General features: G+C 60.7%; 1 protein-coding gene across 4 annotated transcripts; it reads right to left on the reverse strand.

Moving 5' to 3' along the window:
* Nucleotides 1-402: 402 nt before the first annotated feature.
* Nucleotides 403-16,244, reverse strand: TRPV2 (transient receptor potential cation channel subfamily V member 2). 4 transcript variants are annotated; one of them, XM_059998710.1, is made up of 15 exons: nucleotides 16,065-16,244; nucleotides 14,457-14,693; nucleotides 12,421-12,554; nucleotides 10,306-10,599; nucleotides 9,398-9,696; nucleotides 7,704-7,877; nucleotides 7,151-7,306; nucleotides 6,512-6,607; nucleotides 5,626-5,696; nucleotides 4,995-5,160; nucleotides 4,797-4,863; nucleotides 4,378-4,703; nucleotides 3,340-3,467; nucleotides 2,450-2,529; nucleotides 403-997 (listed from the first exon to the last, which is right to left on the reverse strand). In XM_059998710.1, the coding sequence occupies exons 2-15, from the start codon at nucleotides 14,654-14,656 to the stop codon at nucleotides 903-905; spliced, it is 2,286 nt and encodes a 761-aa protein (XP_059854693.1). In that variant the 5' UTR covers nucleotides 14,657-14,693; nucleotides 16,065-16,244; the 3' UTR covers nucleotides 403-902. The 4 variants fall into 4 exon arrangements, with proteins under 4 accessions (XP_059854693.1, XP_059854696.1, XP_059854694.1 ...); XM_059998713.1 differs by lacking the exon at nucleotides 4,378-4,703; XM_059998711.1 differs by lacking the exon at nucleotides 16,065-16,244 and having other exon boundaries at nucleotides 14,457-15,033.
* Nucleotides 16,245-16,275: the final 31 nt, after the last annotated feature.

A 16,275-nucleotide genomic window follows, 5' to 3' on the forward strand; every position in this document is an offset into this window, starting at 1 on the left:
CTCAAGCCTTCAGAGACGGGGGTAACTTGTTGCCCTTGTGTCTCAGGAAGGTCCCTCAGGCTTGGAAGGGTGGGAACTGCGCAGGAAGCCAGCGGGGAGAGGAGGCAATAATCCACAGCCTGAACTAAGTAAGCCCAGGAGCGCAAAGGCTTTGAGAGACGTCCTGGGGTGGCTTTAAGGGGCGTCTGGAGGCTGTGGGAGAGGAAGGACAGGCTGCTGTGCTTGCTGGTGTCCACCACCTCGCGTCTGCGGTGACAGCAGGCACAGCGCCTCGGCTAGCTGCCTGCACCCCGAAGAGGGCAGCTGGGGGGCGGTAGGTGAGGGTCCCCGTGCTCAGGAGAGGGCGGGAGCAGCCCGGCCCCAGACACAGATGTGAGCTCACAGAGACATGCAGACGCCGACCAGCTCAGGGGCCCAGTACCTTTTTATTTTTTTTAATTCTTTTTAATTTTATTTTTGGCTGCGTTGGTCTTTGTTACAGTGCGCGGGCTTTTCTCTAGTTGCATTGAGCGGGGGCTACTCTTCGTTGCGGTGCGTGGACTTCTCACTGCGGTGAGCTTCTCTTGTTGCAGAGCACGGGCTCTAGGCACGCGGGCTTCAATAGTTGCGGCACGTGGGCTCTAGAGACCGTTGTGGTGCTCGGTCTTAGTTGCTCCGCGGCATGTGGCGTCTTCCCGGACCAGGGCTCGAACCCGTGTCCCCTGCATTGGCAGGCGGATTCTTAACCACTGCGCCACCAGGGAAGTCCTGGGGCCCAGTACCTTTACTCAAATAATGTTTCCAGGAGAGTTAGCCACAAGAAATTACTTATTTATTTTTGCCACCAAAGTCTCTTGAGGTCCCAGAGCCAGTAGGTGGGGCTGGAAACATTCCGTGCTCTGTCCTCCCGGCCCCCTGCTGCATCAGTGGGACTCAAGGAGCTGGAGGGGCACATGGTCTTCCTCCACGGCACTGTCCTGGCTGGATTGGGAGGCCAGGGCTGGGTTCTTCAGGGCGCCTGTGAATGGGATGAAGGGAGTGTCCCCAGGACGCAGGCACCAGGGAAACAGGAGGGAGCCACGGCCATGAAACCACATCATGCCAGGGGACAGCAGCCTCGGGGTCCCCAGCAGTCCCTCTCCTGCCTCCCTGCTTCTGCAAGCATCTCTTGAACCCCTGCCAGGTGCCAGTCAGGGACCTCCTCCCAGGAGCTGAAAGCCCCAGCAGGTGACAGGCCTTTGTGTTAGAAACCAGAACAGCCGATGATGTGCTGAGGAGCCAGAGGGAGGGGGGCGTCAGGTGCTCAGACGAGAGAGGAGACCCCCCACGGCCCCCCGCCACCGGTGGGGAAGGTGGAGAAGGGACGCCCGGAAGGATGGAAGGGCACCTACAGAGACACGAGCCCGGGAAAAGAAGGGACGTGAGCACTGTGGAGGGACCGGCCGGCACATGGAGGGAGGTGCGGGGAGGGGGCTGGACAACGGCTCTGGGCCTTGACCCCGGGGGGGAGGGGTGCGGCCTGCCAGGGAGTGGGAGGCGGTGTGTGGTGCGGCTGTGTGTAGTTTTCGTCTACGTACGAGGGATTGGAGTAGGACGAGCCTGGACTTAAAGCCTTGTCTGGGGTCCGGGTGCCAGCTGAGCAGCCCCCGCGTGGTGCAGACGTGGGAGAGGTGAGGCGCAGGGCAGAGGGGCCGGCGGCGGGACCGCAGCCACCGGAGGCCCCAGGACACTCAGCACCAGGGGGAGGGGGAGAGACCCGCAAGGCCCCCCGCCTGGCCAGGAGGGTGGGGCCGACTACAAGGCTGTTCCTGTTGGGGGCGTCCAGCTGGAGGCGGCGCGGGCGGGTGGGACAGGGAGTCGGGGCGGCGCGGGGCAAGATGAGGGACAAGGGGGCTTTCCGAGTCTTGCAGGGATGGGACGGCAGGACTCGGAGGAAGGGCGACACAGAGACAGGTGCGCAGGAAAGCTGTCGCTTCGCGAGGGCCGCGGTCAGGGACCCAGGAGCCCGGGCGGCCGGAGGAGACTCCACGCACGTACAGGGTCTCGGGTGGCCACGGCAAGTGGAGGGGTGGGAAAGAGCACGAGAAAGGAGAGGAGGGGGGACGAAGCCTTGAGGTGGGTGCCTGCCGGCCGTGGAGGGGGACGAAGGAGTCGGGGTGGAGGGGGCCAGCGCCACCCTAGAATGGAGGGGACGCGGGCCTGACGGGGACAAAGGCGGATGAAGTGGTCTCTCAGCGGTGTGGCGGCAGCGAGGCTGGCCTGTCGGGGCGGAGCCACGGGGCTGGGGGGGCCTCCCTAACTTGTCCCCCTGCTGGCGGAGGAGGGAGGGGAGGGTGCCCAAGAGCCGGTTTCCCAGGCGACGGGGGGCGGGGGGACGGGAATAGGGGGGAAGCGCCGCTTTAAGGGGCAAACCCTTTACACACACACACACACACACACACACACACACACACACTCCACAGCTACTCACCAGGGCCGCCTGGCCCCGAGGGCTCCTCACGCACCGTGGGCAGCGTCTGCTCCCACGCAGCCCAGTTCACCTCCTCTACCCTGCGGGCCACAGGGCAGCTGTGAGGCTCCAGGAGGCTGAGGCCGCAGCGTGCTCTGCCCCAGGAGAGGGGCCCCCAGGGCTGTGAGGAGGACGGGGCTTCTCTCCGCAGGACACTGGGCCACCCAGCAGCCCCCCGCGAGCCCCGTCCTCTCGGCTCTCAGACTGCCGCCCCGGCCAGGCGCCCACCGCGGGGAACAGGCGTCTGTCCCCTCTGGCTGTTCACGGCGACCTGGGTTGCCCCCAGCATCCAGAGAGGAGTTTAGATCAGCTGGATCTGTGTGTTCCCAGGTTCCGGGGCCCTTTCACGGCTACTCTACGTGGCTAAGACCCGCCGCCCTTGCTTGGCTGCTACCTCAGGAAAGTGTGTTGCTGGCCGAGCACTTGTCACCAGGTTCCCGCCCCCATGGGAGCGTCTGCTCTGCGTGGAAGGGTTTGTAGCCTCCGTGGTCAGGACGGGGGCGTTGGGAGGACAGAGCAGACCAGCCAGGGCAAGCTTAGCATGCTCTAACCCGAGGATGCCTCTGGCTTCTTGGCCTCCTCACTGTGCCCCATTTCAGGCCAGAAGGAGTCGGTCAGGGACCACTGGGGAGGGACCTCCAGTTTCAGTCAGTGGGACAGGAAGGTGACCAGACAGGAAGAGCAGGCAGTGGAGGCCGGGCCTATGAGATCCAGCATCGCTGACCTCGCCTGTCCAGGGCAGAGTCCCCTGGCGCTCCGAGGCCCTGCCTTTCCCACCAGACCTGACTCCTAGCCGCTGTCGCCTGGTTTTCAGCAAGGTCCCCAGGCCACCCCCCAGCCTCTCCACTCACCTGAAGCACCAGCGCTCGTCGGGGAGACCGTCCGGCCTGGTGCCAACTGTCAGTCTCACCCCTGCCCGCTGCTTCTTCCTCCTGCACCACCAGTAGCCGTTCTCCATCTCCAGGACAGAGATGGCTTTCTGGGGACAAAGGATACATCAGACAGAGTAGCCAGCACTTTACAGTAGAACTCTGCATCTGCTAAGTGCATGGATTTGAGTCCAGCCCCGAGGTTTGATTACGTATGTGGTGTCAGGCCCTGTATCCCTCTGAGTCTCTTTCCCACTTACAGACTGAGGCCAATATGCCTTGGGTGGTTGCTGGGAAGTCGGCATGTGACGAGCGCCCTACAGTTCCTTGCAATTGCAACGTTACAGGTTCTAGAATTCCACCAGGTATGGAACGTCACATGTGCCTGCTGCTATCACACAAGCGAGCTGGGGGCGGGGGGCAGGCACAGAACTTTGCAGGTGAGGGGCTTGCCCAAGGTCAACGGTGAATTGGTCACACAGTCCAGCCCCCGCGGGCGAGGTTCTCCCTGCACCAACTGCCTAGGCCCACCCCCGACCCTCCCCAGTCAAGAAGCAGCTCTTGCTTCCACGGCAGGCAGGTGCCACATGAGCTCCCAGCTACCCGAGCCCCTGCTCCCAAAGCTCCTGCAGCCTGGGCCAGCTCCAGGATCGCGCATCCCGCCTGCCTCGTCCACCAAGCCTGCCCCACGGAACAAGCGACGAAGGGGGCTATATGAGGGCGGGGTCTCCGTCTCGTTCTCCGCCGGGTCTTTAGAGCCTAGAACTGCGCCTAGCCCTGCACTAGGCTCTCAGGAAGCACTTAATACTAATGATGACGGTGGCTAACACGCTGAGCACCTACTGTGTGCCAGGCACCGCCCTCAGCCCTTACTGCAGCCTCACGTCAGCCCTGCGCAGGAAGGAGTGGCCGAGGGAGGCCCCGAGAGGGCCGGACCCACTCGGGGACCCAGCTCAGTGGGTTCTGCGCACTCCTGCCGGGCCTGGAACGCTGGAGGGGACGGGGCACCTCGCCGGGCACCTGCAGCTTCCAGATGCTCCAGCTGTCGCTGGCGACGCTGCTGACGGTCTCGCTCATGAGGGCGACGAGCATGTTGAGCAGCAGGACGTAGGTGAGCAGCACGTGGGTCAGAAGCAGCAGCAGCGCCACCCCACGGAAGCGCAGCTGGGCCTGGACGGCCAGCTCGCCCATGCCGATGGTGAACTTGAACAGCTCCAAGGAGGCGTCCAGGACGCCCTCGTACGGGGCCGTGCTGCCCTCCGCGTCCCCCTTTCCCGCCACCTCCGTGGTGTTGGAGCCCGCAGGGGCCCCGGGGTCCCGGGCCTCCCGGCTCAGGCTCACCAGTGCTGAGGAGATAGGCAGGGGGTCCTCAGCCTGGGGAGACCAGCGGGCCGCCTCGAGGGGGCGCAAGGAGTGGGTGGGGGACGGGGGGCCTTTACCTACAGCGAAGCCGAAAAGGAAGACCAAGTAGACCAGGAGGAAGCGGAGCAGGTCCCGCAGGATGACCTAGAAGGCACGAGCCGGTGGGGGGTTCAGCCTGGGGGAGGCACCTGCCTGCCGGGCCCACAAGGAGCCCCCTGGGGTGCGGTGTCCAGCCCTGCCTGGTCTGGCTGCACGGGGCCACCCCTGCCTCTCACCTTCTGGATCATGACACTGTAGATGCCCGTGTGCTGCAGGCCGCGCGTGTAGTACAGCAAGTTCAGCCAGCCCAGCGCCAGCGAGCACACGAGCAGGGGCAGGTACCACTCGATGGCCAGGAAGCACAGCACCTGGGACAGCACGGTGAGCAGCGCCTGGACCAGGCTGCGTGGAGGCAGGGCGGGGTCAGCTCGCGGGCCTCCTGTGGCCAGCGCTGACCCCCGCTGCCGCTGCCTCCGCGGTCTCAGAGATGAGAAGTTCCGCCTCTGTCTGGGACTGGATCCAAGCATCCTGACCTCCACCTCGGGCAAGGCATTCAACCCCCGTGGGCCTCAGTTCCCTCCCCCGTACAACGGGGGTAACAGTAACAACGCCCGGCTCGGAGAGTGTCGGCGAGGATTCAGGGAGACACGCGTGTAAAGACTTCAGGCGCCACTGGTGCGGAGCGAGGGCTTGGTCGATGTGACTACCATGCTCAGGGCCCGGACCGGACAGCAGCCCGACTCCGGGGTCTGGCCTGTGAGCTGCTCCCAGCCTCCTGCAGCTCCCTGGCCCAGGGTCCTCACCCCCAAAGCCCGCCTGGTGCCCTCTCCCAGGCAGGAGACCGGGGAGGAGTGAGGCCACACGTACAAGAGGATTTCAAAGTAGCTGTCCATGAACGAGATCCAGATGAACAGACGGCGCCTCCAGAAGTACCACAGCTGCGGGGGAAGGAGGAGGACAGGCGGTGACACCTGCTCTCCAGGCCACAAGCAGCCCCGCTGCCCTCAGGGCCGCCGGCCGGCCTGCTTGTAAAAGTCTCGCCAGGACCACCTCAGGGGCTCGGGCGGCAGCTTTGAATTTTTGGGGTGCTCGTGAGTCCTGCTGGTAGCTGAGAAAGTTTGGACCCTGTTTCCAAAAAGTGCAGAGACCCAGACAATGCCAGGGGCCTGCTGTCTCCCTGTGGGTCCAGGTGGAGGGCTCACACTCCGCGTGGTGAAAGAGGCTCCTTTCCCTCCCCCGCCCTGGCCTCACAGGGACCACCGGCTGCTCCAGCCAACCTGGCCTCAGTGCCTAAGTCCTGCCCACCCTCCAAGACTCACTCCAAGAGTCTCAGTGCCACGGCCCAGCCTGTCTCCTGCAAGCTGGCAGCATCTTGCCCTGAAGAGGCCGTGCTGGAGGCACTGGGCTGAGTTCCCCCTGCCGCCACCCTTCTGTGCTCCCCAAGTGAGGAATGAGCCAGGGACCTGGGGTCAGGGGCTTCCAGCTCCATTCCCAGGGGAGCAGAGCCGGCACTGCCAAGGAGTCATAGGAGATATCTGCTGCCCCATGGGCACCCCAGAAAGCACAGCAGGGAGGGTACCCAGCCCAAAAGGCAAGGCCAGAACCCTCGGCCCTCAGCTGCCCTGAGGCTGGCCAGGATGGGACCAGGTGTGGGATTCAGCTTCCCGTACATGGAGGGACTGTCGTGAACTCACTCTCAGGCTGCTTGTAGCAGAATTCCAGGTTTGGGGTGGGGGATGGGAAGAACCCTCACCTGGCCCATGAGGATGTTGGCCCCCACAAGCAGCATCAGGATGTGGCCCAGCAGCAGCATGGAGTTCCCAGCAGTTCCTTCCAGCGGGAGGGAGTCCTGCACAAAGACACACTCGGGTCGGGCCTGGGGTCCCCCCCAGCAGCTCCCCGCTGAGAGCGAGGCTGGGGGCCCATTGCTCGTGAGAGCTGTAGGGAGGCCCCCCGAGCAGCAGAGCAAACATGGGCTCTGGAGCCAGACTCCCTGGGTTCAGATCCCAACTCCACCACTCACAGCCTGTGTGACCCTGGGTAAGTTCCTTAAACTCTCTGTGCCTTCCTTCCCTCAACTGTAAACTGGCGATGATAAGAGTTCATCATTTCAGAGGGTTGTTGTGAAATTAATTAAATACGTTAACACACGTCGTCAGTCACTTGAATACTTTCTCACGTGTGCTGCACACTCAGTGAGTGGTAGTATTGTTGTTGTTACTACTATGTTGTTACTTCCGTATCATGACCAGCTGTGTAAGCGCCGTGGGCAGGCCACCAAGCGGTCCGGCCTCCGGTCAGCATTTGCAGGACGGGGTTGTAATCCCTGCCCCATCTTCTGCCAGGATTGTTTCCAGGAGGCCTCCCCAGGATGTGCCCCTCCCTGCCTTGCCTTGTCCAGGGCAGGCTGGTGGTAGGTGACAGCGGTGAAGATGGACATGTAGGTCAAGTAACACAGGAAGTTGAAGAGGAACCTGGGGATGAGCAGATTCCACTTCACCTGCAGCAGTTTGTTCAGCGGCTCCAAAACCACCATTCGGTGCCGGTGCTGGGATGGGAAGGCGAGAGCCAGAGGTGCATTCAGCAAGTACACGTGGAGGCACCAGGGGAGAGCGGAAAGGGTGCGGAGCCCCGAGCGACCCCTCCCCGCCGGCCGCCACCCCACCCTCGTGGCTGTGGAGTGACAAGTCCAGAGCAGGTGCTGGTCAACAGAGAGGCCCCCAGTGGTAGCCACCGGGACCCCGGTGTGACCCCTGTGTCGGGTGGGACCGGCCTGTGTGGAGCGAGCGTGTGCCCAGCGGCCGGGTGCACACGTGCGGCCACACCCCGACTGTTCGGTTAAAGGGCAGGGGCGGCCCTGCAGGCAGCCCCGAACTGTGGACCTTGCAGGGAGCTCTGCCAGGCCCCCTACGCACACCCCCGCCCCTGGGGTGAAGCAGGCTCACCGGGCTTTGGCAATGAAAGGCGATGATCTCCAGCACTGAGTTCTCCTCCCAGCTGTCCACAGAGGCCAGGTCATACAGCGACACCCGCACAGGCCCGTAGGACCACTCCGTGAACTTGCGGGAAAGGGACTGGCACGGCCCCGGGAACTCCCGCTGCAGGATGTGTCTGAGAATCTACAGGGCAGGCACGTGAGCTTGGCGTGCACAGAGCTGCCCACCGCCCAGACACACATACATGCCCTGCACCCACGGGTTCTTGCACATATGAACTCTTACACAGGTCCACGCACACTCAGCCACCATGTAGACACTCCCACCCACCCGCCTTTGCCAGCCTGCCTCTTCCTTCCGCACTCCTGCCCCAATGCCTCTTTCCTGGACACTCATATGGCCGAGGGACCCCCAATCCAAGGGTCCTTAAGGCCCCATGAGATCAGAGGCTACCAGTTACACACGTGTGTGCACGTTTGTGGCCAGAGTCTAGAGCTTTCAACAGACTAGAAGCCACCCCTAGCCCGGACAGCTCCAGAAGCAATTTGGTCTTACAAATGAGGAATGGTGGGGAGGCTTCCCAGATGGGGCAGCGGCTTCCATAGGCCACACAGCCATGCCTCTAGACGGCAAAGAGAGGTACCCACACCCCAGGGACCTTGGAGGGCAGGAAAAAAACATAAAATTTCCGCTTATGTTTATTTTTATCTTAACCTTTAAAAATACCTGTGTTCTAAGCATTGGGCCCTGTGTGGGCTGTGTGGGTTGTAAGCTCCCCCAATAATAAGGATCAGACAACAGGAAAGTCGTTTGGGAAAAAAGTAAAGCTGGATCATGCTTTTCTTTTTTTTTCTTTTTTGCCGAGCGGCTCTTAGTTCCCCAACCAGGAATTGAACCCGGGCCCTTGGCAATGAAAGCAAAGAGTCCTAACCATCGGAACACTAGGGAAGTCCCTCGTGCTTACTCTTTATAAGAGTAACCTATAACTTTCAGATAAATCGAAGTTTTAGGCATTCAAAATCAAACTGCAAAAGAAAAGTCTGGAAGCAAATATGGATACGGAATATACACACTCACGTGCACACATGCACACACACACACACACACACACACACAAAGTTTTAAAACCTTGTAGAAGGAATTAAGCAATAGCAAAACCAAAGAAAAGATAACACTTGGATACATAAAAATGTAAAAATTCTGTGTCGCAAAAAATGCCACAAAAATTTTTTTAATGTTGAACTGGGAGAAAAATTTGCAACTGTTATAGTAAACAAAATGATGATACGTTCGTTATCAAGAACACTTAGCCATCAATACGAAGAAAACCTGAGAGCTAAGAACATGACAAGACTGTCTCCTAATCAAGAAACCCAAGTGACTTAAAAAATCCCTGGGAGTTCCCTGATGGTCCAGTGTTTAGGACTTGGTGCTTTCACCGCCGTGGCCTGGGTTGAATCCCTGATCAGGGAGCTGAGATCCTGTAAGCTGCGCAGCCAAAAGAAAATAAATAAATAAAATAAAATCCCTGTTTTAAAATGTAATATATTCATTCTGTAGCTCATATATAATTTATCAGTAAACACACACACAGGAGAGGTGCATGCTGAAACTGTTCTGAGCTAGACACCACCCCAGGCTCTTCCTGCAGAAATCCCGGGTTGAGTCCTGCTGCTTCCTGGAAAGGGGGGCTGGCCACTCACCTCAATTTTGCCCTCCTTGGCGGCCAGCTTCAGGGGCGTGAGGCCCTGCAGGTTGGGGATGTCCTCGAGCCGCACCGTGGGGCAGAGGCGGGCCCCCGCCTGGAGCAGCCCATCGTACATGCGGGTCACCATCTCCGTGTTCTCGGCCGAGTCGTCTGCGATCATCACCAAGGCGTGCAGGGCCGTGTTGCCCAGAGAGTCGGCGGCCTGCAGGCTGGCGGGCTGGTGCGGGTTCTCCAGGAGGTAGGTCACCACGTCCCACTGCTTGGTGCACGCGGCCAGGGAGAGGGGCATCTCGCCTGGGGGCCGAGGGGACAGCTTGGGCCTTGGGCCTCCCAGCATCCACCCGCCTGCTTCTCACCCTCCCTGGACCTCCTTGAGGTGGGTCAGGCGCCCACAGGAGAGGATGCGCACAGCCTTGGGGTCCCGGGCCCACCCAGGCCAGTGCAGTGAGCGGAGAAGGCCCCGGGCCCCGCATCCTCCTAGGAGCCCCAGTCAAGGTGGCTCTGTCCAGCTCTGACCCAAGGGAGAGGGGCCCAAAGCTCTTCACCATCTAAAGGAGCAGAACGGGAGCCTGCCAACCAGGGTTCCCGCCCCCCGCCTCTTTCTCTTTGCTTTGCCGGGGCCTAGACACCCCTTTCTTCAGGCCCCGTCTGGTCTAGTCTCCTCACACACCAGTTCTACGCCCCCGTTCCCCTGCCCTGGTCTGAGCTCATGTGTGGTGAGCTTCCTTGGCCAGACAAGGATAAAACACCTCTTAAGACAAACTGCTTTTGCAGGCGGGCTAGCTATTAGAAGCGTGAGCCTCAGGGTCAGACAGATCTGGGTTTAAGGGTCACATTAACCCTGTGACCTTGGGCAAGGCCTTACCCCCTCTGCAGCTCAATTTATCCAAGAAGGCTCCTCACCGAAGTAGAAGCAGGTCTCTTGGCTTTTCTTCTGGAAGAACTGGCCACAGGCCCGGGCATGCACGTCAGCCCCATTCTCCACCAGGAGCTTCACACACGGCAGGCTCCTCTTCTCGATGGCGATGTGCAGGGCGCTGTGGCCTCGGTAGTACTCATCTGTGCACTGGGCGTTGACCAGAGGCCGAGGATTGCCCAAGTCCCGGTCAATCTGCAGCAGCGGCTCAATGCAGGCGTTGGTCCCGTCCCGAAGGTTCAGCACGGCCTTCATCAGGCATGTCTTCCCCGTGGAGCCCTCTGTGGGAGGAGGGGGGGGCACCGTGGTGCTCAGGCCACCCACCCGCCTATACAGTGAGCCCATGCCCCAAAGTACCCCGGCTGGCTGGAGGGAGCTAAGACTCCAGCCAACAGGTGTTAGAATACCAACAGGTATGACTACAGTTTCTGCCCTAGAAATTAAGTTTCTAAGACAGAGTTCGTCATGTGTGCAACACTATCTACACGAGAACATTTGGAGCAGTATTTCTTTTTTTTTAATTTTTAAATTTATGGCTGCATTGGGTCTTCGTTGCGCACGGGCTTTCTCTAGTTGCAGTGAGCAGGGGCTACTCTTCGTTGTGGTGCACGGGCTTCTCGTCGCGGTGGCTTCTCTTATGGGGAGCACGGGCTCTAGGAGCACAGGCTTCAGTAGTTGTGGCTCGCGGGCTCTAGAGCACAGGCTCAGTAGTTGTGGCGCATGGGCTTAGTTGCTCCGCGGCATGTGGGATCTTCCCGGACCAGGGCTCAAACCCATGTCCCTGCATTGGCAGGTGGATTCTTAACCACTGCGCCACCAGGGAAGCCCTGGAGCAGTATTTCTTAAGTGGCTCTACCACTTAATGACTCTGTCTCTTCTGGGCAAGTCACTTGGCCTCCTGTTTATTTATTTATATCTTTGGCTGCACTGGGGCTTCGCTGCTGCGCACCGGCTTTCTCTAGTTGTGGTGAGCGGGGGCTACTCTTTGTTGTGGTGTGTGGACTTCTCATTGTGGTGGCTTCTCTTGTTGCGGAGCATGGGCTCTAGGCGTGCAGGCTTCAGTAGTTGTGGCGTGCGGGCTCAGTAGTTGTGGCGTGCGGGCTCAGTAGTTGTGGCTCATGGGCTCTAGAGCACAGGCTCAGTAGTTGTGGCCCACTGGACCAGGGATTGAACCTGTGTCCCCTGCATTGGCAGGCAGATTCTTAACCACTGCACCACCAGGAAAGCCCCTTGGCCTCTCTAAACCTCAGTTTTCCTCACTGTAAAATGGGACCCTTCAGGGTTATTGTAAGGATCACATGGAATTATATACAAAATTCTTAGCCCACAGAGGGCCTGGCACACAGTGTGTTGAGGCTGAAAACTACACACAACCTAAATGGCCACCAATAGGGGTTAGTTAAGTAAATTGTGGTAAATGTACAGGATGGGAAACTCTGCAGGTTGTTACAGTGACTGAGTTAGAGGCCTGTGTACTGAAATGGACCAAGTTGGGGGAAAGCCCATTACAAGCACATCATTATGTATTTACATCAATGGCATGGCCCCATTTATGTAAATATATGCCTAATGTATTTAAACAGTTTGAAAGTATGTACCCCAAATCATTATCAGGGGTCCAGGATGACAGACTGTTTTTATCCTCAGCTTTATACATTTCATTACTATTTGAACCTTCTAGAAGGCACACATGTTCTTTTCCTAATCAGATATCCCCAAACAATACAGATATTTAGATTTGGGGCAAAGAATGCTCTGAGATGGATAAAGTGTAAGGTAACGTGTATTAGATCTCAGCGATGCTGTTACTGAAAGAGAGAGAGAGACAGGGAAAGGCTGCGCTGAGGAAGGCCGTGAACATCCATCCATCCGGCCACTGAAGCGGCTGAGGGCGGCAGACGCAGGCTGGGAGCCGGTGGGGTGAGTGGAAGAGGGAGCGGGCTGTCCTCGCTCTGTCAGCAGGGCCCCTGCAGTCATCCTGGCAGGAGGGCTGCTAGAACTCCGCCCCTGCTCGCCCCTCAGTTCCTGACTGTGGCCAACACCCAGCGGCAGCCTGGTCTCAGCACAGCACACGGCGGCTCTGGCCCGAGCAGCAGGCCTACCTGTGTACTCCGAGTCCGTGAGGTACTTGCTGGTCCGGCGCAGGTACTCTGGTAGCCCCACCAGATCCTCGGGGACCCCCCGGGCCACCACGCTGAAGAGCCGGTCACGGTCGAAGCGGTTTGGGTCTGGTTGGCTGTGGGGGGATGTGGTTTGTGACTGACGCTGCAGGAGAGCCCTGGGCCCCCAGAAAGTCCTGCTTCCCAGGGAGCCTTTTCTGGGGCCCAGGAGCCCCTTTTGAGAGCCTCTAGGCACCCAGGCAGACCAAGGAGACCGCAAGTGCTCAGACCCCCGGAGCAGGGGCCTGTCTGGGGCACCGGACCACGCGTCCCGACTGCAGGCGTCTCCCGTCACTTGCCAGGTGCCCCGCTGCTCGCAACAGCCTCATTATCCATTTCAGCACAGGAGCTCGTCATGGCTCTTGAGCTGGGCTCCGGGGCGGGGCGGGGCTACCGGAGGTGCCCACAGACTGTTGGGGGCCGTACGTGCCGCTGGCCTCAACAAGAAAATCAAGAAAAGCCCCACATCCTCTCCGAAACCATCTATGGACGAACAATGGAGTACCTGCCCCTTTGGCCCTCACTTCTGCCCTGCGTGAGTAATCTCTATTTTCTCCATCAGACAAACAAGGAGGTAGAGTAACTTTCCCAAAGTCACACGGTGCAGAGCTCACGGGGTGTGGGATGCTGGCTGTTCAACTAACTCTAGACCCCGACTCCCAAACCCAGAGAGACTCCAGGCTGGACAGACGGAGGTTTCTCAGAGACATGGGGTCCAGAGCGGACACCAGACACTCACAGAATTTTCCTGAGAAGCCACACCTCCAGGAAAGGCCCCAGGAGGTGCTGGTAGCCCTTCTGAATCCAGCGTGTGTGGGCATCCCCGCCTGGGCTCGCCCCTGGGGCTCCTGGTACCACAACCAGCAGAAAGGAAGGGACAAGAAAGGGGGGACTGTTTGATGCTTTGGGGACCCTCAGGTCTGCCATGGAATGGATTAACCAAGAAAGGGTTGGGGGCTCTGATGAGTGGGACTATTGGGATCAGTCGTGTTTTAAGCCATGATCCAGCAGACCACGCGGCCACGACGTGACCAATAGGTCACTGCGGCTGACTGGTGAGTCCCGTGGTCAGTCCGGCCAGGGGAAGTGGCTATTTGGACAAAGCACTTCCTGTCACAGGGAGGCATCACGGTCCTGGTATAGGGAGGCCCCACGGGAGCACAGATTGAAGCACCAAAGGGCATCGAGGGGCCGGTTCTGCCTCGGGCAGCCTCTCCCCGTTCCCAGAAGCTTTGCAAGCATCCTCTCCTGACCTGGTCTGAACCTGACCTCGGGCCTGCAGCACAGACAGGACAGGCGGCTCTGCGCTGGGAGGCCGAGGCTGGGGGCTGAGTCCCAGGCATGAGCAGGGAGGGCGGGGCTTCCCTGGCAGAGTGCTGCCTGGCCCACGCATGTTCTCCAGCCTCGCATGTCGGACCTCACAGTGCGGGGATCCAGGTGCACCCTTCCCCCACACCCACAGGACCGGAGGTGGCGCTCCCGCGAGAGTGGCTCCCACAGTCTGAATTAGAAGACATCATGGGAAAGTCACAGTGAAGGTGGCTCTGAGCAGAAGGCCACCGTCCTCAATCCCCAGAGTCCACGACCCCAGGGCAACAGGTCCAGCCTTGGAGCAGAGCCCGGGAACACCTGGGACATTTCCAGATGTCCTTGATTCTCTTGGACTGGAGCATGGATCTTGCTAGCACCCCCCGCAGGGACTGTGGCTGGGAAGGGGACGTGCCAGGAGGGGAAAGAGTATGTCCCTACAAGAAGAACACAACCCCAGGAGACAGAAGGCCAAGAGTGGGGAAGGTTCTGGAAGGAGCAGCCCCAGAGAGCAGAGCAGGGTTCAGCCTGTCGGGCCCAGGAGCCATCAGAGCCAGACCCAGGACCCCCAAGGCTGTGGCACAGGGGCACTGGGGCTCGGCTAGGCCACCCAGTCTGACTCTGCTGGAGGTGAGGCCCCCGGGCTCCCCCCGCCCCGCTTGCTGCCTCACCTGGCACCTGCCCCCTTTCGGAAGCTGAGGTTCACTTTGATCTGAGGCGAGAAGTTCCGGTCCTCGCCCTGGAATGGTGACTCCATGGGGGGTGGCCCGGCACCGCTGCCCAGTTTTCCTTTGTCCACCTGGGCACCATCTTCTTGGCCTCCATCTGACGTCTCGAGCCTGAAAGCGGGCGGGCTGGAGGGCGAGGACATCCTAAGGGGAGGAGGCTGCTCCTTCCGCCTGGAACCTCTGTGGGGACAGAGATGTCAGAGGCATCTGCTTCTCCCAGCAGGAGTGGGGGCAGGAGGGCTGGCTGAGGCCCAGGCCCAGATAGGTTTAGAAGCTGGGTACAAGCAGACCAGCCGCCAGCCGGGAGCTCGGCCCGGCAGGAGCGGGGAGGAGAGCAGGAGGGAGGGCCAGGATCTGCTGGAGGAACAGGGGCCACAGCTGTCCCTGACCTTCCCTCTGGGACTTCCTGATCCCTGAGAGGCCACAGGCCCTGGTCCGAAAACATCTTGCTCAGTGGCCAATATTTACATCAAAAAAAAAAAATGCAGATTTGGGTGGGGCAGGTCGCTCAACCTCCCACACAGGGGGTGTGGGGTGCTCTGGGGAAACCGTTGGAAACCCCCTGGCCTATCAAACCCCTCATTTTGCTGCCAGGAGGACCAGGGCTCAGAAAGGGGAAGTGACTCTCCCAAGGTCCCAAGCTGCTGGCAGAGCCTAGTCTGAAACCACGGCGGCCTACCGTGAGGTTCCTCTGCAGTTCTCAAAACCTTTCAGGGCCCATCTGTACTTGCAGTTTCTGAGGAGTGCCACCTCGGTGTGCCTTAGGGTCTCTAGGGGCTTCACAGCAGGAGGGAGACGCCTCGCTGGTGCCCAAGCCCCCCTCGCCCAGCAGCTCCCCGGCAGGCCCGAGGCCAGGCTGGGGAGCTCAGCGCACCCTCCCGGGAGAGCTGAAACCACAGCCGCCAGCGCTCGCCAGGGCGTGGCCCCAGGGCGGAGAGGGGGAAGCCCCGGGGGCCCCCCCAGTGGATGGGCAGAAAGAAGGCAAATGAGTCCAGAGCTGGGGAGGGGGGAGACAGCGGGGCTGGCAGGGAGGAGAAGGGGGCAGGGAGCGGAGCAGAGCTTGGGGACGGGAAGCGGAGGGTGGGAGGGTCAGGGCCTGGACCATCTTCTGCGCAGCTTCAGCCCCGGGGGGGCGGGGGGCCGGCGGGGGGCATCTTCCCACAGCAGCAGGAGAGCCCAGGGCCTGTCGACTGCCTCATCATGCAGTTTCGACCTCGCGTCTTTCTGCCCACCCTGGGGCGTCCTTCCCGGGCCACACGCCATTCAGCCTGGCTGATGTCCCCAGCCCCTCACCATTCTGCCTCCCAGCCCTGCTCCCAAGTCTCCGCAGCAACAGCTGTCTGCCCAGCCGCTGCACCACCGGACCCCCCATCCTCCCGGCCGGGGAGGAAGGATCTGGTAGGCCAGGTGGAGAAGAGAGCCGGAGCCCCTCGAAGACCCTGGCTCAGGGCTGGGGGAGCAAGGCGCCCACCCAGGCTTCCCGGCCGCCACCCTTCACCGTCAGGATTCGGGGCCCGGGCCCCTGGGAAGCCCGCATCATCCCTGACTCACCGGCTCGGCGGAGGCTGCGCGCGGCGCGTCCGGGCGGGCGGCGGAGCTGCCGAGGAAGTGCGTAGGGGGCGCGGAGTGGCTGGGAGCCCCGCGAGCCGGCTGGGTCCGTCGGCGTTCCGCACGCTCAGCCCACCCGGCCCGCGCGCCTGGCCGCAGCGGGGTCAGCTCTCCCGCGGCAGGACCCGCTGGCCGGGAGACTGACCCTCCGGAC

Source organism: Delphinus delphis, chromosome 19, assembly GCF_949987515.2.
Source record: "Delphinus delphis chromosome 19, mDelDel1.2, whole genome shotgun sequence".
Taxonomy (NCBI): Eukaryota; Metazoa; Chordata; class Mammalia; order Artiodactyla; family Delphinidae; genus Delphinus; species Delphinus delphis.